The 21,082-nt window shown below is 51.3% G+C and overlaps 1 protein-coding gene across 1 annotated transcript in view; it reads left to right on the top strand.

Annotated features, from left to right (window-relative positions):
• Positions 1 to 21,082, top strand: part of MLPH (melanophilin) — a gene marked incomplete at its 3' end in the record, with an annotated part of 58,855 nt that overhangs the window by 16,197 nt on the left and 21,576 nt on the right. Inside the window, 7 exon segments of the mRNA XM_036768050.1 lie at positions 1,681 to 1,902; positions 3,447 to 3,580; positions 5,211 to 5,249; positions 6,121 to 6,218; positions 7,825 to 7,944; positions 9,057 to 9,231; positions 12,371 to 12,528. Of these exon segments, the coding sequence (XP_036623945.1) occupies positions 1,681 to 1,902; positions 3,447 to 3,580; positions 5,211 to 5,249; positions 6,121 to 6,218; positions 7,825 to 7,944; positions 9,057 to 9,231; positions 12,371 to 12,528 (946 nt within the window).

Raw genomic sequence — 21,082 nt, 5'->3', positions numbered from 1 at the left:
AGGTCCCCAACGTGCTGCATTAGAAATACAGGAGCGGGGAACCGGGACAAATAGGTAGCTTTAGACCCATGAAAATAACTCGGAGTATTTGGCCCAAACAAGAGAAGATTTGGGAGATGTACGGCTACACAGGGCTGTCATGTAGAACCTGCCACATACAGTAGCCACTTAAAAAGGCTTGCTGACTCAATGACTTAGCAAAAGTGGCAGAAATTCCAAGTTTGGCTCAACATAAAGAAAACCCTTCACGACAATGGAAACTGAAAAAGTGAGATGGGTGTGAACTGGACCAGGCAGCTGCCGAGCCCCCTTCCTGCTCCAAGATCCCATGAGCCTGCTTCCAGGCTTTGTGACATCCCTGTATGGTTTCTCCCTCCACATATAAGGATTGTGACCTCCCCTCTACCTCCATTGATCATCCCGATAAGTTCCTGTGGTCCAAAACAATGTGTCCCCTAGAGATGAACCAAGCTGCAAAGGGCTAGTCATCTGGTGATGAGATACCGGCAGACCAGTGAGTGCTCAGGGCATCAACATTTGTAGAACACCTGTTATGTTCTAGGCACAGAACCAGGCTCTGTTTACAAATGTCTCATTTGATCTTTACAACAACCTTACAGGGAGGGTGCTATTATCATCCCCGTTTTATACGTGAGGAAACTGAGGCAGATAGGTAGAGTGACTTGCCCAAGGTCACAGCTAGTATCTAACTAAAGCAGGATTTGAACTCAGATTTCTCTGACTCCAGACCGGGAACTCTCTTCACTTTGCCACCAGCTGAGCAGGACGTGCCTGGGCTCGGACTTCACTGGCACTGGCTTCCACCACCACTACCACCCGCCATCTTTATGGGAGTTTGAATGTCATTGAGTCTTAAGGAGGGAAGAATGAACAAAAGGTCCTATTCCTCCCCCCCCCCATTCTACAGATAAGGAAATTGAGGCCCCAGAAGGTTAGGGACCTGCCAGAATCATTGAGGTGGGAAGCGGAAGAGGCAGGAGACCAGTCCATCCTCTTCCTCCTTCCCAGGTTTCTTTTCTGTTCCATTTTTTGAACCCTCCATCCTTTCCAACCCCCATTCACCCAAGTGAGGAAGGCAGATTCTGGGAGAAAACATGGGAAGACATTGGGCTTTCTTCCAATGTTGGGCAAGTTTCCTCATCTTCTTTCACACTCTTCTCTCACCCCCCTCCCCTCTGCTCACCTCAGATCCAGCATCCTTTCTTCCTCCTAAACCTCACTCCTCCTTTAATTCAATTCTAAAAGTGTTACCTGAGCTGGGCTTTAGGCTTTTAATTCAGCCATAAAATGAGGGGGTGGAACTAGGTGGTCTCTGAGGCCCTTCCTGCTTTAAGGTGGGAGCTTACGTGTTGTATATATGCAAGGCACTGTGCACCGACATTTAGCGATATTCACTGACCCACAGCCCATCTACAAACTCTCCTTAAGCCAATCAGCCCAAGCCTTTATTGAGGCACATGCCTACTCTCTGCAAAGCCCTTCTGAAGCCCAGCCCCTGCAAGCCCTGCAAGGGGAGCCCCGCAGATTAATCAGGACAGAGCTAGAACGGAATCCGCATCCTTGGGCATGAGCCCCCAGCTCCTCTCATTAGCATTACTTACACAGCCAGGCCTCAGTCTCCTCCCGTGCCACTTTGTTCTTTTCTGCCACTTCCCTAAGGGAACTGAAGGGCAAGATCCAGAAAGAGAACACGAAGAAGGAGCTGCTTTCAGACCAGGCTCACCTGAACGAGACCCACTGCGGACACTGCCTCCAGCCCTACCGCTTCCTGGTCAACAGCAGGCGGCAGTGCCTGGACTGTCACCTGTACACCTGCAAAAGGTGCGGCAGCTACAACCGGCGAGAGCAAGGCTGGGTCTGCGACCCGTGCCGACTGGCCAGGTGAGGGCGCTGTGGGACGAGCAGCGGGGCAGCGCTGGAGGAGCCGCCTCTGTTTGTTATCCCAAGTCAGTGTCACCGGCAGGAGGTCTGTAAGGAAAGCGCTTCGTCTGCGGGGTTCTGAGTTATTATCAGGGAGTCTGCAGAGAACTGGCCATGATACAGAACTTCAGTCGTGTGACTTTGGGCAAGTCATTTCCTTTCTGAGCCTCACTTCCTCACCTTCCTATAATGCAACCTACAAAGTTCAAGGATTGAGAGTCTCAGAGATCATCTGATCCAGAATTTCCCAAACTTATTTGGCCTACCCTTTTCAAAAAAAAATTACTCAGAGCCTCCCCTAGAAATCTACTTTCTTTAACCCTTTAACAATTTTTCAATTTGCATAATTTCAAAAAATACATAATTTTTTCCTGCATTGAAATTTTGATGTAACTTTGTAGTATCACATTGTAAACAAGTCATGACATGCACATATTCCTGTCGATGTATGCCTGATTTCCCAACAATGCTGGACACACTCACCTGCCGACACTTGCTTGTTAAGACTTGTCAGTGGACTTGACTGCCGACTGGCTTTAACTTGCACTTTGTGCATTTATTTGTAAAATGATGTAATCACTATGACTTCAGTTCTGTTACACAACAGATGAAACCCTTATGAATGGTTTTCCAAAATGTTCTTTTCTTTCCTTATGCTTCCACTGCCCCCTTATTTTTTTTCAATGCCTCCCAATTGCACTCGAGGCTATTGCCATCCCTATTGTTCCAGTGCCCCCCAAGGGGTGGTATCACCTGCTTGGGGAACCTATGAATCCAACCTCCTCATTTTACAAAAAATGGAACCTGAGGACCAGGGACTTGTCCAAGTTTATATGGGGAGCCAATGGCACAGCCAGGATTTGAACCCAGAGCCTTGGAGTCCAAATACAAAGTTCTGTTCAATACACCATACTCTCTTTCCAAGGGACTCACTCAAATGTGGGGTTGGTTTGGTTGGTTTTTCTCCCACTCCACCAAAAATCATGGGGTTGTAGTGAAAAAAGTCCTTTGTAATCTCTAAAGTCCTATAGGAATGTAAGCTGGGACTTTCATCCTTCTGCTGAAATCCTTGGTGGGGTCCTCATGGGGCATGGAGGTGAGCTGTGGCAGGAGAATACAGTCTCTGTAACAGGCTGCAAAGGTTTTAGATGGGGCTGAGGGCACACTCCCTCCCTGTTGTGGGAAGACCAGCCTAGCAGCGGCTCATTCTCATCCTAGCTTCAGGGGGGGCAAACTTCTCAGTAAGAACCATTCTGAAAAATGATCCGTGACTAAGTCATGGAGGAGTCACTATCTGGGTCTGTGAGAGGGCACCAATGTTGATGACATCAGAGATCTCTGAACTATCAAGGTTTTGGATAGTGGGGCTGTTGTGAAAGGCATCAAAGCATAGTAAATGGAGAGATGACCTCAGAAGAAAAGCTGGGTGCTTGTATTGTACGCGTGGTTGCACACCTTGGCATTAACTCCCTGGTTCACAAGGATGTCTTTTTTTCCTTTGGCAGAGTTGTGAAAACCGGCTCCCTCGATTGGTACTACAAGCATGTGAAAGCAAGGTTTAAGCATTTTGGTAGCGCCAAAGTGATGCGCTCTCTCTATGGAAGGTTGCAGCCTGAACACGGGAGCTCACCTGCTTTAGGTAAGAGTTTGGTAGACTGGGTGGGGAGAAGGTGTTAGAGGTTCTCAGAGCCTGGTCTTCTCTGCATTCAATGAACTGTAACCTTCACTGGGACAACTAGTGGCTAGTCTGCCTCTGGAGCCCCTGGTTACTTTTCCCAGATTGAATATGAACTGCCCTAGGTTATCAAATTATGCATATCATAGCAGGAGCCCCCACAGATGGGGGGGAGAGAGAGAGAGAAAGAAAATGGGAGAAAGAGGAGAGGGAGAAAGAGAGAAAATGGAAGAGAGAAAGAGAGAATATGGGAGGGAGAGAGAGAGAGAGAGAGAGAGAGAGAGAGAGAGAGAGAGAGATCGCGAGATCGCAATGGGAGAGAAAGAGAGAGAATAGGAACAAGCATCTTACCCTAGGATGTAGGTGTTATTATTACAGATGAGGAAACTGAGGCAGACAGGTTAAGTGACAGCTAGGAAGCACCTGAAGCCTGATTTGAACTCTGGTCTTCCCCACTCTAGCCACTGTGCCATCTAGCAGTCTCCTAATAATAAAGAATTAATTAAGACAAAAATTATGTAAATAACAAGAGGGAATCGAGTAGTAGAATCATTCCCTGTTCCTAAACACCAGTGGGGGCGACTCCTCGGGCAAGTCATTTAACCTCCACCAGCCTCTGTTTCCTCATCTGTAAAATGGAGGGAGGGAGTCAGACTAAAAGGCTTTGGAGGTCCCCTCATCTATGATCTTACAAACAGAGCTGAGGTCACTTTCCACCAGTAGGTGGCAGCATTGTGCAATGGAAGCCTCTTGGTATCTTTCTCCCCTGACCCAGCAAGGCTTCCTTGTCTCCGGCCCCAGAGGAGACCGTGAGAGCTAAGGGCCGGGCTGGAGAGCTGAGCATCCTGCCTCCAGAGCACAGTTCTCTGGTTGGATCCAAGATAGAGCAGGAAGGCCACGCAGAGGCGTTCGGGTCCAACCATCTCCTCTTACAGAGGAAGAAAGTGTGGCTCAGAAAGGCTAAGTCAGCTGCCTGGGATCACACAGCTAGTACATATCTGAGGCAGGATTTGAATCCAGGTCTTCCTGCCTCCAGGGTCAGCACCTCCCCAGTACACCAATGAACCTCCCTTACAGAAGGAGAAGCATGACGGCCAATGTCTGAGAACAGGCGTGTGTAGGCCTTCATGCCAGAAGAGGCAGTGTGGGGTAGTAGTTAGAGAGCCAGCCTCAGACTCAGGAAGACTTGGCTTTGAGTCCTATAAAGCCCTGATAGCTACCATTGTCTAGCTCTCTCAGGTTTTCAAAGCACTTTCTAGGCATTATCTTAAGTGATCCTCCCAAGAACCTGGGAGGAAGGTGCTCTTAGGACCTCAATATTACAGGAAAGGAAACTGAGGCAGACTTGTTCAAGCTAGCAAGCGTCTCAGGCCAGGTTCAAACTCGGGTCTTTCTGACTCCAGTTCTACCCTATGCACCGAGGCACCTAGCGCTGTCTTCTCCAGAGAATGCTGCTGCTGCTGACGGCGACAATGACCAAGACAGCCATGATGATGACGATAAAGAAAAATAACCTAGAGATGTGCCTTGAAGGTCTTCTAAGCATCCCCACGTCTCATTCGTTCCTCACTCAATGTTCTCCCCTTGCTTCCAGGTCTTCAGCACAGATCCTACAGCCTGCCAGATGTGAACAGTAAGTGCTCTGGGCAGTTATTTGGCTGGAGTTCTTACACTCTTACCCAAATTTCAAGGAACTAACCAGAACCCTGAAGGGGCATGGGGCTCAAATAGACTCCACCTATAAAGAAAAAGAAAAGAAGAGAGAGAGAGAGAGAGAGAGAGAGAGAGAGAGAGAGAGAGAGAGAGAGAAAGGAAGGAAGGAAGGAAGGAGGAAGGAAGGAGGGAGGAAGGAAGGAAGGAAGGAAGGAAGGAAGGAAGGAAGGAAGGAAAGAAGAAGAAAGGAAGGAGGAAGGAAGGAAGGAAGGAAGGAAGGAAGGAAGGAAGGAAGGAAGGAAGGAAGGAAGGAAGGAAGGAAAGAAGGAAGGAAGGAAGGAAGGAGGAAGGAAGGAAGGAAGGAAGGAAGGAAGGAAGGAAGGAAGGAAGGAAGGAAGGAAGGAAGGAAGGAAGGAAGGAAGGAAGGAAGAAGGAAGGAAGGAAGGAAGGAAGGAAGGAAAAGAAAGAAAGAGAGGGGGAGAGAGAAAGGAAGGAAGGAAAAGAATGAAAAAAGGAAGGAAGGAAGGGTGGGTCAAATTGGACTCTAGTGTTATATCCATGGGATTCTCAGTAAACACAGATACTTCATTGAGAATCAACCCATCTTCATTATCCTCCCATGCACACTTGTGGCTCCCCGAGGGAGTGAGGGATAGTGCACAGAGTACTGGACTCAGAGTCAGGAAGATCTGAGTTCAAAGCCTGCCTCAGCACTCAGTGGTGGTGTGACACTGGACAAGTCACCCAGCCCCCTTGGCCTTATCTCTCGAAGGTAGGGGTTGGACCCGATGACCCTTAGGGTCCGTCCCAGCTCTAAATCAATGCTGTAGCCAGTCTCCCATCCATCACAGGTGGAGCACAGCTCTCTCCCACTGGAGGCAGCGGGGAAAGCGAGCAGACATCTGAAGATGAAGCTCTGGGTGGCACCGAGGCTCAGCACCTCAGCAGAGTGAGTGTCCCGCTGTCCCTGTCCCTCCTTCCCTCCCTAAGGTCCCTTCTCTTACATCACTGGTGCCCTGCAGGTGGGGCCGGTCACCATCTGGGTGCCCTTGAGGGTCACAGGAGTTTCCAGTTCTGAATTCTCCACCCTGAGAGGTCAGATAGTGAGGCCAGAGTGACCAGAAGTCCAGAGCCAACTCAGCAAACACGGCCCACACCAGCTCTGGTCCCAGCCTGGGGCAGACCAGAATGTCTGCTCCAGCCCCTTCCCCTCCTAATGCTCAGTGAGCCTTTGGAGCTCTGGGATTTAGAGCTCATCTAGCCCACCCTCCTCATTTTGCAGCTAGATAAACTGAGGCCCAAAGAAGCACAGTCCCTGCCCAGGGTCACACAGTGAGTGAGTGATCTAACTCCAAACTGTGCCCACCCTAGAGCAGCCTTTGGGCGAGGCCTCTACAGTAAAGACTCGCTAAGGACTCTGAAGGGCTGGGCTGTCGAGTAGCTCTGAGACCCTGCCCTCTTGGAGCCTCAGTCACCTCCTCTGTAAAATGGCAGTAAGACCCTTGCAGCTCCCCCATGCCAGGTTGTTGTGAAGGGTGAGTGAGATGGACTTGGGGCATGCTCCATCTGGCATCTCCCTCCCCACTGCTGTGGCCGTCAGCTGAGCTAATGTACCAGGGGCACCATGGACAGCGGCGGGGGCATCCGAATCCAAACACAGCTCCACTAACCAAGGGACCCTGGGCAAGTCACTGAACCCTGTTAGCCTCAGTTTCCTCAACTGCAAAGGGGGATAACAGCACCGCCCTGCCAGGGTCGTCGTGAGGGTCAAGGGAGACCATATTTGTAAAGCGAATGCCAGCATTGCAGTATCAGCAAAGTGCTTTGAGAGCCTTATGATCCCGTAGACGTGTCAGCTATCACCACTAAGGTCTATGCAGCAGACCCAGCCCACGGGCCCCCACCACATACCTGGAAGTCCCCTCCGCAGGCTCCCCCTCCTCCGGTGGCACCAGACATGAGCATGCCTAAGCATTCGGTTTTTACAGAGACATGGCTCCTCTGTCTCAAGTCCCAGCCAATAAGAAGCAAGATCCTTAGATTTTCAGTCTCTTTCCTGGCATCCAGCACATCCCCACTGTCAGCTGCCCTCCCCCATGGCCAGGACAGGCCATTTGGATGGCACTTCATTAGCTAAGGAAGGGTGGCAGAGAAATGAGCTGGGTGCGAGGTGCCATTGCTTCCTACACTGGTGCCCCCCCCAGTGGACGCTGGTGCCCCACGGTGAATACTGGTGGATGCTGGTGCTTTGCAGTGAATGCTGCTGTCCCCCCTCCCCCAGTTGACACTGGTGCCCCACAGTGGACGCTGGTGACCCACGATGGACACTGGTGCCCCCAGTGAACGCTGGTGCCCCGCATTGAATGCTAGTGCCCCTCAGTAGATGCTGGTGCCCCACAGTGGACGCTGGCACCCCTCAGTGGATGCTGCTGTCCCCCGGTGGACGCTGGCACCCTGCAGTGGATGCTGGCCCCCCCAGTGGACGCTGGACCCTCACAGTGGATGCTGATGCCCTTGACTTTTTCCCTTTCTCCCACCCGCCATCCCCTTCTAAGGAAAAGCGGCTGCTGTCAGTTCACCCGTTTGACTTTGAAGTCGACTCAGACTGCTCTGCTCAGTCTTGTCCTCAGTCTCTGCAGCTTTCTCCAGCACCAAGCACCCTGGACAGTCTTCAGGTACTGGGGGAGGGGCAGGGGTTTCCCTCTGCGCCTCTGCTCCTGCCTGAGCCCCCTGGCAGCAGCACACCCACCCCTTAGAGTGTCTCACCATGGCAGGGGGTGAGAGGGGGGAGGGTGGAGCCTGCTCCAGCATGGGCATCCTCAGACACAAGGCCCAGCCCCACCCCGCCCCAAGCTGTCACTGACCCCTCCCACATCCCTGTGCTCACTCTGGCTCCCTACCATAGACTATAAGCTCCCTAAAGGCAGGGAATAGCTCTATAGGTTCAGAGCTGGAAGGGGCCTTGGGGGGCATCTTCATGGTCATCCCCCCACCTTTTTTTTAATAAAGGAGCAAAGTGAGATCCATTGAGGGGGTGAGTATTAGAGCAGAGTCAGGATTTGAATCTGGATTCCTTCACCAGGATCCGTGCTCTTGTCCCCACCAGCACCGGCTCCCACCAAAGTCATAACTAGATTTATCTCAGGGGCAAAGGTCAGTTCTGCTCTCCCTCTGGCTCTTGACAAGCCCCATGAGAACAGAGATGCTGAGAAACCCTCAGATCCTTCACTTCAAAGAACTCCGGTCTTCACCTTGTGATCAGACCCTCCACTGGACCAGATCGCAAGCCTCTGTCCCTCGGCAGGGGCCTTCCTTCCCTGCTGCGCCTAAACAAAACTGCCCCCATCAGGCCTCGGAAGGGGCACACATACAGAATAAGAGGGTGCTTTTAGGGATCCTGTTAGTTAATTTTTTGAACAATCACTTGAAAGTGTGTTCTGAGTTCTAAGAATAAGCCAGTGTCCTGATGTGTCTCCGGCAGGGAGGGGCAGTGAGAAAAGCTCTGGTCTGGAGGGAGGGGACCTGGGTTCAAAGTCTGCCTCTTTGGACCTTGCAGAGCCTGCTTCCTCCTCTGTAAAACCACCTCTGAGTTTCCCTCCATCTCTGAACCTTTTCTCCTACAATGATCTTTTGAATCAAAGCCTGATGACTGTTTGCTCTGTAGACTCTCCATGGCTTTTTGGTTGATTCATCCCCATCAAATGAATTAAGATTGGGCAGGGGGTGGGGGGCCTCCCAGAGGGGGGCCATGGCTTCTCACCCTCCTAATTATGAGGCCTGTTTGCAGACCCTCTCAGATGCTCCCCATGCTGATCATGAGGAAGCTGCCTCCCAGAAGGATGCCTTCATCCCCGATGCCAGCCTCTCCCCAGAGGCCCAGGACCTTCTCAAAGAGCAGGGATACAGCAGCCCGGAGGTCTCCCTGCCCTTCAACTCCAGCCTGGAAAGAAAGCCCAGCCCTGGTAAGCCTCAGGGTCCTGCCTGGGAGTGGAGGTGGTCTGTAGCAGAGAGGCACTGACCTGCAGGCCCCTCTTGGGTTTGCACCCCCTTTTGGCATCCCTGCTGGGATGGATTCATTCTGTTTCCCCCTAAGCTATTTTTCGATGTTTCTAAGAATATATGAGGTGCTATATTAGAATGGCTAGAAAGCCAACCTCAGAGTCAGAAGACTCAGGGTTCAGTGAGGCTGTGTGGCCCTGGACAAGTCCCCTAACCTCTCAGGGCCTCCCCTCCAGGTAACTTTGAGACCAATGAGTTACAGAGGGACAGTTGACCTGCATGGACAGGGGGATTTCACTACAACCTCCAACACTGATGAAATCCCCCATCAGTCCAAAAAGTCCATTCTCTATTCAAGAAACGAGCCACCATTTGGGCTGGGGGAGAGGGATAGTGCCATAGATGGCTGGCCCTGGGAGAATGATGCCTGGTGAGTGTTCTGACATGCCCAGTCACTAAACAGGAAAGGTATTCTGGGAACAAGCCTCCTTCTGAGGGGCCAGCTGTATGGGGTCTTGGCTGTGCTCATTGCTGGGTCCCCCAATCCCGAGAGGGTGGTGACCGGCTGGAGGATCCAGAGGAGGGCAGCTGGGATGGGGAAGGGCCAAGATTCTAAGTCAGATCACAAGACGTGGAAGGAACGGGACCTGTGCTAGCCTGGAGAAAAGGAGGGTCAGCAGGGAGTGTGATAGCCGGGTTCAAGTCTACCTTTGGAAAAGGGGTCAGTTCTACTGGGCCCACAGTGACCCATCCCAGCAAAGAGATCAGTGTGGAGCTGATGTCAGGGCAAAGTCTCAGCCTATAAAATGAGAGTGTTGAATATGAGAGAAGGGGAGGAAATAAGCATTTATATAGCGCCTACTGTGTGCTATTTGATCCTGACTCTGTTCATTGAGTAGATGACCTCTGAGGTCTCTCCCCAATCAAAAAGTATCATCCCACAATCTCAGCTAAGTTTCCAGCAATCCTCAGCCCCCCATGCCATAGATTCCAGGGATGTGGCCCCCTAACGCTCCATCCATACAGAACCATTCACCGAGAGGCCCTCAGTCCCACTTAGTGCATGTACAAGAGCTGCCTCCAGCTCCGTTTCTGTTTGCTCCTCATCCAATCTGTGGCATTGAGAGGCTTGCTCACCCCAGCCCCACCCCTACCTGGGGAAGGGCTGGGGGTTTGAGCCCAGCAGTTTGTGGCCACTCTCAATTCTTCAGTCAATGGGCTCAGGGCAGAAGCTGAGCCTTTGCTCACTAAGCCGTCTCTCATGGCATCATCCGACCATGGCACGCTGGGAAATCCTGGTACAGGACCCTGAAGCACAGTCTGCCCCCTCCCTCCCCTTCGTGTTTTCCTTTTCTGTTCACTGCCGCCATCTGCCATGCAGGGCTGGATCCTCGAAGCCTACAGTTGGCACAGGGAGGACGTGGGCGCTAGTGGGAAGGGCATGAGATTTGGGGTCAGGGAGCTTGGTTCCAATTCTGGCACAGCCTGTGTGACCTTGGGTGAGTCCCCTCAACTCTCTGGGCCTCAGTTTATAAAGGAAGGGGCCAGACTAGAGGCCCCCGAGGTTGGTCCTCTCCAGGCCTCAGTCTCCCCATTCATAAAATGAAGGGATTGGGTGGGATGACCTCTGGAGTCTCTTCTCAATCCCTTTCTATAACCTCATCATCCCTGAGCCTCAGTTTACACATCTGCAAAATGAGGGCACGGGTTCCATGGTCAGTGGGAGTCCTTTCCCACCCTGGTGCTGTGATCCTGTGGTCCTGGGTTCCTCTATGACCCGCTTTGGGAACATCATGGTGTGGGCACAGGGGCACCCTCCAGATGTCACGGGACCGGTCTGTGACCTGAGCTCAGCCCACAGAGGCAGCCCATGGCAGGAGCTGGGTTTGTCAACAGCGAAGGGGCCAACTCAGAATCCAAAGGGCCTGACAGAAGTCTCTACTCTTCGTAAGGGAAGGATTGCCAGGAGGGCAGACAGCCTCTGAGCTCCTGCCAGCTCAGAAAGCCCGGTACTTCTCTACCTGTGACCCTGTGCCGGACTTGGAGTCAGGAGACAGCCGGGTGCGAATGCCACCCCAGTCCTTAGGAGACATGTAACCCTTCTGAGCTCTGAACCTCAGTCTCCTCCTCTGTGGAGCCTCCCTCCCCCAGATGCTATGAGGCTCAGCTAGACCAATACAGGTCTGTGTACGTTAAAGCAATCGTAAAATTCAGTCGGCCAATTTAACCCAAAGAGTATTTTTTGTGTTTGCTTTTTTGAATTTTTTTTACAAACATTTATTCTCTCTCCCTCCTACTCCCCCTACTGTTGAATCTTTTGTTCCCCTAAGGAAAAAAAACCCTATTCCAGCAGACAAATTCCCATGCTGGCCCGGTCCAGAATGTGCACCTCATTCTGCATTTTCAGTGAAGTGTCTACTGTGTGCTGAGCACAGTGCTAGGCTCTGGGATGCAAAGACCGCAGTGAACCTGTGCCTGCCCTCAAGGAGCTTATACTCTGCTGGGGGGGACAGCATGTAAACCAATAGGTATAAGGAAGTTCAAGATAGGGATAAAATAAATGCATGGTGATTTTCCATCACCCCCACTTCCCAGCGGTTCCCCTTCGCCCCTTCCAGAGAACTACCCCTTATAATACAGAGGAAAAAAGATGGGGGAGGGGCAGGGAGAAGTTCAACAAAACTAACCCGTGGGTCCAAAAAGTCTGATGGAATATGCCGTGTTTCACATCCATAGCCCCCCACCCCTGTAAGGAAGTAGGAAGAGCCGCCTTCTTATATCTCCTGTCTGGGGTCAACCTCAGGCATTATAATTTTGAGGCCTTTGGTTTCAGTTACCTAAACTAAGAGCTTCCGCTTGGTTCAGGGTAATGGAGAAATGGATTTGGAGTCGGGGGCCCTGGGCTGCTTAGCCAGGAATCGGCTGTGTGACCCTGAGCAAGGCCCTTAACTCCTCTGGGCCTCTGTTTCCTCTCCTCTAAAATGAGGGGGTCTTCCGATTGTAAGGACTGAGGGGGACTGCAGGGGGGGGGTGTCCCTCCCCCCTCCCACTTCCAGATCTATGAATCTCCCCATAGAATTCAAACACACTCCTCCTCCACAGAGGGGACTGACCAGCCCCAAGTCCAGTACTTCGCTGACACGGACACCTCCGATGAGGACGTCGAAGAAGCCCACAAGATGGAGGCCCATCTGCCCCACCATTCCAAATGCAGAAGTTGGGCTTCCTCCCAGGAAAGCGCGGCTCCCCCTGAAACCCAGGTAAGAGCAGAGATTCCCCCAAATCTGGTGTGACAAACTTCACACGGGGACACTGCAGGGAACCAAGAGCTTCAGAACAAAACGTGCTCAAGCAGGTCTGTCCTTTAGTCACACGTACAGAAGTCCTTACAACCCCAAGCTACAGAAGCGCCAAGGGACAGTGAGGAGGGATGCAGGCCTTCGGCCTCTCGGGCAGCTTCCTGAAAACTCCAGCTGCTCCTCAGAACTGGGCCCCGAGGCCTCAGTGCTGGGCTTTGGGGCTGGTCTTCTCCCCTCACTCTTTTCTCAAGCTCTGCCTTTCTAGACTGCTTGTCAAGGCACCAAAGCTCAAAGTCCTTTCACCAGCCCAGTCCAGCCACGTGGCCTTCAGCATCCCCTTGACAAATAGTGGCTTTTTCTAAGTCTAGACACAATCACGGCCCACAGGTTTCCAATAGCATTGAAATCAGACATCCCCAAAAGCAGGTGGAATATTACAATACAGCCCTGCGCCGGCCATGCCACGCTTCACGGGAAGGTGAGAAATTGACCCCAAAGATCGTAATGACCTGGCTCGGACAGCCCAGGAACTCTGGTCTGATTTAAAGCCCCTGGAAAACCTATGAGCTACAGCCAGGCCTAGGCTTGGAAAACAAGTCCTGTTTCCAAAACTCCGCTCTATGTTCACCATGATAGGAGGAAGAATTAAAGGAGCTGTGTTAGGATCTTACAACCTCAAGGCCAAATTGGACACATTAAGTAACTCAATGCAGAAAAGGACAGATTGTGGGTCACAAGATCAGGGTTGAGCTTTGGTTCTTTCAGATAAAAGGCTGTAAGGTTTAAGGAGTTTATCCTTTACTTTGTCCCAAGTAATTCTCCCACGCTGTGGGTGCCAGGCCTCTCGATGGGCCCTGGGGCTGCAAAGACAAGAGGGCACTAGTCCAAGAGCTGCCATTCTGCTGGGGCTGCTAGACCATACACATACATAAACAGATGCAATGGAAGACAGGGAGGAAAGGGGGCAAAAGTGCCCCAGGCGAATGTGAGGAAAAAGAGAATCATTTCATCTGGGAGGGGGATGGGGGGGGCGGCTTCCTCTGCAGAGAAGGTGGCACAAGAGCTGAGCCCTGAAAACAGAAAAGGGTTCCAACATACTGAGAAGGAAGGGAGGGAGGAAGAAGGAAAGAAGGAAGGAAGGGAGGAAGGAAGGGAGAAAGAGAGGGAGAGAGGGAGGAAGGAAGGGAGGAAGGAAGGAAAGAAGGAAGGAAGGAAGGAAGGAAGGAAGGAAGGAAGGAAGGAAGGAAGGAAGGAAGGAAGGGAGAAAGGGAGGGAGAGAGGGAGGAAGGAAGGGAGGGAGGGAGGAAGGAAGGGAGAAAGGGAGGAAGAGAGGGAGGAAGGAAGGGAGGGAGGGAGGAAGGAAGGAAAGAAGGAAGGGAGGAAGGAAGGAAAGAAGGAAGGAAGGAAGGGAGAAAGGAAGGGAGAAAGGGAGGGAGAGAGGGAGGAAGGAAGGGAGGGAGGAAGGAAGGAAAGAAGTAAGAAAGGAAAGGAGAGAGGGAGGAAGGAAGGGCGGGAGGAAGGAAGGGATAAAGGGAGGGAGAGAGGGAGGAAGGAAGGGAGGAAAGAAGGAAGGAAGGAAGGGAGGAAGGAAGGGAGAAAGGAAGGGAGAGAGGGAGGAAGGGAGGGAGGGAGGAAGGAAGGAAAGAAGGAAGGAAGGAAGGAAAGAAGGAAGGAAGGAAGGAAGGAAGGAAGGAAGGAAGGAAGGAAGGAAGGGAGGGAGGGAGGGAGGAAAGAAGGAAAGAGGGAAGGAAGGAAGGGAGGAATGAAGGAAGAAAGGGAGGGAGAGAGGGAGGAAGGAAGGAAGGAAGGAAGGGAGGAAGGAAAGGATAAGGGAGGGAGAGAGGGAGGAAGGAAGGGAGGAAAGAAGGAAGGAAGGAAGGAAGGAAGGAAGGAAGGAAGGAAGGAAGGAAGGAAAGGAGGAAGGAAGAAAGAAAGGGAGGGAGGGAGGAAAGAAGGAAAGAGGGAAGGAAGGAAAGAAGGAAGGAAGGAAGGGAGGGAGAGAGGGAGGAAGGAAGGAAGGGAGGGAGGAAGGAAGGAAGAAAGGGAGGGAGGAAGGAAGGAAGGAAGGAAGGAAGGAAGGAAGGAAGGAAGGGAGGGAAGGAGGAAGAAAGGGAGGGAGAGAGGGAGGGAGGGAGGAAGGAAGGAAGGAAGGGAGGAAGGAAGGAAGGAAGGAAGGAAGGAAGGAAGGAAGGAAGGGAGGGAGGAAGGAAGGAAGGAAGGAAGGAAGGAAGGAAGGAAGGAAGGAAGGAAGGAACGAAGGAACGAAGGAAGGCATTCCAGGCAAGTGGATGACCTGCGTGAATCCACAGAGGTGGGAAGTAGTGACATTCAGCAGGAGTATTTACACCCTGGAAATCAGCAAACACTAACAATCAGGGCTTGACTTACTGTCTTGTGAATTGTCTGGATTTAAGAAAGTGATGAGTGAAATGTTAATATTCCAGATTCAGCCTAAAAGTGCATCCTGCGTACATTTTTTCCAGACAGCCAATTGTTAAACATGTATTACCAGCCCACCCTGAATTCAGGGAACACGCGGCTAGCATTCTAGTTTCGCTGCTAGAGCACGGTGTGTGAAGAGGACGGTGTGTAATAAGTTTGGGAGAATAGGTGCGAGGCAGTCTCTGACAGGGTGTGGTGTCTGGATCTTACCTTGTAGGTGCTAGGGAGCCCCAGAAGGATCACACAATCGCAAGTAGAGAGCTGGTGGGACCTCAGGTCATCTGACCCAACCCCCTTGTTCTGAGGCCCAGGGAGAGGAGGCTGCTTTCCCAAGGCCACACGGCCGATGTGTGTCTAAAGCAAAATCGGTCCTAGGTTGTCCTGATTCCCAGCCCGGGCCTCTCCCTGCCGCACCATCTTTTTGAGCTGAAGCGTAGGCTGCTCAGAGGCCAGTGGCTGTACGAAGGACAATTTGGAGCAGGGAGAGAAGCCAGGAGCCCAGTTATCATATTCATATTATCAAAGCCTGGTTTCCTTATCTGGAAAAGAAAGCATCCCCCAAACTTTGACCTGGCTATTCAGAGTTACTGCTCACATCACCAAAGGAATTCTTTCCTTGGCAGAAAGGAGTCATCGTGTGAAGCCTCCGCGTAACATTAAAAATAGAAGGAAATGAGGCTGTGAGGTCAGAAAACCATGTGACCTCGGACCTTTGACTAATCCTTCCCTCGCCCTGGGCCTTCTCTGTAAAATGAGGCCATTGGACCAGAGGCCTCTGAGGTCCCTTCGCACTGACGTTCCCTGATCCCTGCTGGGTCTCCCTCCCAGGGCAGGGCATGGACCACAGGTGTGAACACACACATACACACGTACGTACACATATATATACGCACGCATGCACACTCATCCACACACATAAACACAGCTGCATATGTACATACATATGAGGACGGATGGTCCAGGTCTCCCTCCCAGGGCAGGGCATGGACCACAGGTGTGAACACACACACACATGTACATACACATACACACACACACACACATACACACGCACGCACGCACACTCATCCACACACATAAACACGGCTGCATATGTACGTACACACGAGGACGGACGGTCCAGGTCTCTGTCCATCTAAGTGTGTGTCACCATGAGTCGTTATTCTCTGAACACATCCCGCTTTGCCCAGTGCTGCTCCTACGGGTCGTGCACCCAAACACAAATCTGCCGCCGTGTTTCTCACTGTAAAATGAGAGTCTTAGACTAGATGGGGGGCGGCTGGGTGGTGCAATGGTTAGAGCGCTGGACGGAGGTCAGGAAGAGCTGAGGTCAAATGCTACGTCTGACGTTAGCTGCAGACCCGGGGAGAGTCATTCTGCCTCTGCTTGACTCGGTTTCTTCGTCGGTAAAATGGGGGCGATGACTGTGCCCAAGGGCTTGGCAAACCTTAAAGTGCTACGTAAATATTAGTTGCTATGATTAGTCCGGCTCTAAGTCCCTGGTCTTCTCAGACCTTCAGTGTCCTCATCTGTGAACTGAAGGTGCCTTCTGGCTCTAGGCGGATGACGTTATCATTTGAAATCATTTCATCCTCATCTGAAAACAGGGAGACAAAGTAGCGCCCCGCCCCCCACCCCCTGCCCCATCCCTGCAATGGTCAAGGGACCCGGAGGAGACTTTATTTTAATTTTCTGAAGCACCTGACTAAATGGAAGGCCGTCCAGCTCTTGGCTCCCCTGCCCCTGCCGGCCTGGCCTCTGCTCCAGGGTGCTGGGGGTGCTTCTCCATAGGCCGGCCCTCTGTCCCCCCAACTTCTTCAAAGGGCAACTGTAAAAGAGAGGCCAGAGGAGGTGGGGGAGGGGAGGGACCCACTCCTGACCCCATGAGAGGTCCAGAGAAGCCTCTCCAGGGTGCAGGGGATGAAGGACCCTGCTGCCTACCGCCTCAGGATGACTCAGGCATCCCCGAGCTAGTTGGTGAGTCAGCCATTAGCCAGCCACATGGCCGCTATCCGACCCCCCGCCCCCAACTGAGGGGGGGCCTGGCCCAAGGTTTGCTCCCAGGGAGAGGGCTTCAGATGAATTGAAGTGCTCAGCGGCTTCAGGCTTTGGCTGAATCGATAAAGCCAATGAGCCCGGAACATTGCTTGCTTTTGTCCTGTTTACTTGGACCTGTTTAATGGGACTGGGAAATGAGCTGCTTTCAAAGTAAAGATGCCACGTGACGCAGTGGGAAATGCCCTGGTTTTAGAGGCAGAAGACTTGGGTTTGAATCTTGTCTCTTTCCACTGTTGCTGGGTGACCTCAGATAAGTCTCTTCACTTGTCGGGGCTTCTGTAAAATGAAGGGGCTGAATTCCCTTCAGTTCTAGACCCGTGATGCTCTGACCTTCCACAGGTTCCTGACGAGGATTCCCGGCCTAACGCAGGCTCTGGGTGTTCATGGAGACAGTCTCTTAAAAAGACTCGGAGGCCTGGGTGCCGCGCTCTCTGGCTCTCTCGGTTATGATGCACTTTAAGCTTTTAGGCCGGGCCTGGAAGCCCCTTAAGGTTGGGGTAAAGGGTCTCAGGCTGTTCCACCAGAGTCTGTGAGAGCTGCCCCTCTGCTACGATGAAACCAGGTCCACTGGGTCCCGTGACCCCAGACAAAACCCAGCTCGGTCTCACTCCCTTGCCTCGGAGTCATCGCAGGAGCCTGCGCGTAGATCTGGAAGGGCCTTAGACATCAAGTTTACATCTGAGGAAACCGAGCCCCAACTTACCCAGGGTCACGCCACAAGGGCTGGGTTTTTAACATTCATTCTGACGCTTAACCGTCACCCAAAACAAAACTATGGCATGAGTATAATCATCCCAGGATCACCTAATTGTGGAGTTTGGGAACAAAAAGGGGCCTCACAGTCCAACTCGTCCAGCTCCTTGTTGACAACAGCCCTGGTCCAACTCCTTCATTTGACACAGGAGGCCCGAGTTTGAAGAGATGTGCCCAAAATCACACATCTTACATGATGGTGCCGAGATTCACACTCAGGTCTTCCAGCTCCAAATCGTGAAAACAGAGACCTGAGAATAAAGTCTAGTGAATTTAACTTTTTATGAACTTGCACATCAGCTCTTTGAGGACAGAGCTTACATACCTTCATCTCCTCAACAATGTCTTAAACAGGAGGAAAACCTATTTCATGTGCGGTGTCCTTTTGTTCATTCAAGATCACCTGTCATAAGAACCTTTACAGACATATTAGATACTGTAGTCCAGACCTTCAAAGAGTAGAAATGTTCTCAGGTGTATTTTCACCCTCCTGATACAGGATGAAACTCCTGTGCCTTGGTTGACAATTCTATGAATTTCTCTAAAATAATGCCAAGAGCCATAATAACGATTACCTAATGGCCAACATTCCGGTTATAAGCTTCTCACACCTTAGCCAGGCTGGGCCTCAGATGACCAGAGCCATAACAAGGGTAGGGCCCATGGGACTTTTGCCCAAGGCACTAAAATTTAGGGAAAAAAATTTACAGGTAATCATTTAGAAATTACCTCATTAGCACTTAGCAGGAATAATTGGTTAAACTAGTTAGCTAGGAGCCAGGATAAGTGACTGATTACCCTCCTCCCACTCAGCTTAATTGGTCTTAATTATTTGTGTTATCTTCACTCCATGAATTATAAAGTTGATTTGAAACCATATCTGGTGCCTTGGGCACCAAAATCATTCATTTTGGTGCAGATAACAGACTTGGGCAGGCCATTTCTGGGCCCAGTACCCCAGCCTTTCTAGGGGAGAATGGCCTGCAGAGAGATTGCCCTCTGCTTGCAGAGCCTTGTACAGCCCTGATGATGGATTAGAGGTAGATGTTGACCGAGGGCCCGGCATAAAAAGATATTAGGATACAGCGTGCACCCCCACGCCCCCCACCCCAGCCCTGCAAGAGACAAACACCTCCTGTTTCCCTTTGTGGTCTCCAAAGCAAGGAATGTCATCCGAGTCTTGTGGTGGGACCTTGACCAAGTTACAAATTCTCTGACTCCATGTTGATCCAGAAGAGTTTGGACCCAGTGACTCCTCGGGTGCCCAATCCATTTCTAAAACTCCAAATTTACTCAGAATTTTTCCTATATTTCTGGTTTTGACCTAAGTGTGATATTTCAAAGAATCATACACTCTCATCGTCACTCTGGAGGCAGAAGGGGCCTCAGACACCAGCCAACTCCGCCATTTTAGAGAAAAGGAAAGTGAGCCAAAGAAGCAGATAGCATGTGACGAAGATGGATTTTGAGCTCAGATCTTCTGGCTCTAAACCTTGTCACTCTCTGCCTCAACATGACAATGGCCATCATCATCACCACCATCATCATCATCACCATGCCTACTGTGTGGCAGGAACTTTACAAATAGTACTGCATTTGATCCTCACAACAACCCTGGGAGGTAGGTGCTACTATTATCCCCCTTTACAACTAAGGAAACTGAGGCAGACAGCTGTGAGGTGACTTGCCCAGAGTCACACCACTGGTAAGAGTTTGAGGCTAGATTTGTACTCAGGTCTCTGACTCCAGGCCCAGCACCAGCTGGCATTGCTTTTTCTCGGGGATTTTAATCAGGTTGGGGGCCTTGACTCCAATTTGGCATTACTTTTTCCTCCACGCTCTGGGGTCGCAGCTGCCCGGGGACTATGATCTGTTGTGAGACGTCACAGTGGATAAAGTCAATGGAGGGATCATTCTCAGATGAGATCACATTGATCTGAGTGTCCTAAGGAAATGACTCATTAGAACCGAGGGTTTAGCATGTAAGAGGATGAATGATTAATTGATTGCAGGTGGCTTGGAGGGCAGTCATGATGTGCACACCTCTCCCAGTTCAGAAGGACACTCCCACCAGAACCCTGAGCCCCTGGAGGGGCCCAGCTAAAACTATGACCCCATCCCTTTCCTCTCTTCAAATAAACAAAATGAAAAGCAAATGCAGTAATGACAAGAGACTTCACCTGCGTCAGTCGAGTTGAAGTGGAGACGAATTGATTTTCCTCAGTCTGACTTAGCCCAAGAGAATAATCGGTTTGGGGTGATGCAGAGCTGGCTAATAGAAATCAAAACTGCCCTTTATGTAGACCCTTGGATTCTGGCAGGAAGCCAGAGGCTCCGAGCACCCGATGGCCACTTCACCTCCATCAGTGTGGACGTAATGAATGTGTGCCTTCCGGTGTGGATCAATGCCAGGAGTTCTTATTTGGATGTGTTGGGTAAACATCCCTGGCCCCGCAAAAGGAAGGGCAGGAGGCACCAAGAACCACTGTCCTGAGGTTAGATGAACTTAGGGTCCCACAAGAATCATTTTGTAGTTTGTTCAGTATACCCATGATTTCCTCTTACCAAGTCACCCAGCTTTCTGCCTTGAACTCTGAAACTGGGGAGGTAGATCAGGGTGGTGGGCGACAGATAGAAGCAGGAAGATGTGAGTTGCTGCCAGACTCTCATCAGCCTTGTAACTGACCATAAGGCCATCACTTCAGCTTTCTGTGACTCAGTTTTCTCATTTATAAGATAAGGAGGTTGGACCCTTCCAGACGGAAGTCTGGGACCCAGTGATTTCTAATAGCAGGGCTTCCTTTGGGGATTGGGCTGGACTCAAGGGCTGCTAGGATCCCTTTGGACTCTACATTCTGTGGTTCTTCCACCATCCTTTCACGAGGGCCTTCTCCTATGGGCTTCTCTTGGGTGCACTGGTGCTTCTGAGGTGGTGGGCGCCAATGTTGGGAAGCAGGATCTGTTTCCTCTGTCCTTCTCCCTCTTTCTTCTGCCGCAGATCTCTGACATGAATCGGCGCCTAGTGGCCATCGAATGCCTGCTGGCCCAGCTAGAGGAGAGAATCCTGGTGCCCCGGGAGGAGGTAATGTTGGGCCACACCCTGGGAAGCCATGTTCCCTCCTGGTCCTGCCTTAGGGAAATGATGACCCTGAAATGGAAGTTTCTTGTTGAATTAACTAGCTAGAATTAACTAGAGCACCTTACACCATTATCTCGTTTATCCTCATGGTAACTCTGGGGTGGGGGCGGGGTTACTCTTGTC

Source organism: Trichosurus vulpecula, chromosome 7 (genome assembly GCF_011100635.1).
Source record: "Trichosurus vulpecula isolate mTriVul1 chromosome 7, mTriVul1.pri, whole genome shotgun sequence".
Lineage (NCBI taxonomy): Eukaryota > Metazoa > Chordata > Mammalia > Diprotodontia > Phalangeridae > Trichosurus > Trichosurus vulpecula.
The sequence above is the reverse complement of the archived record's forward strand: the minus strand, read 5'-3'. Positions and strand labels throughout refer to the sequence as shown.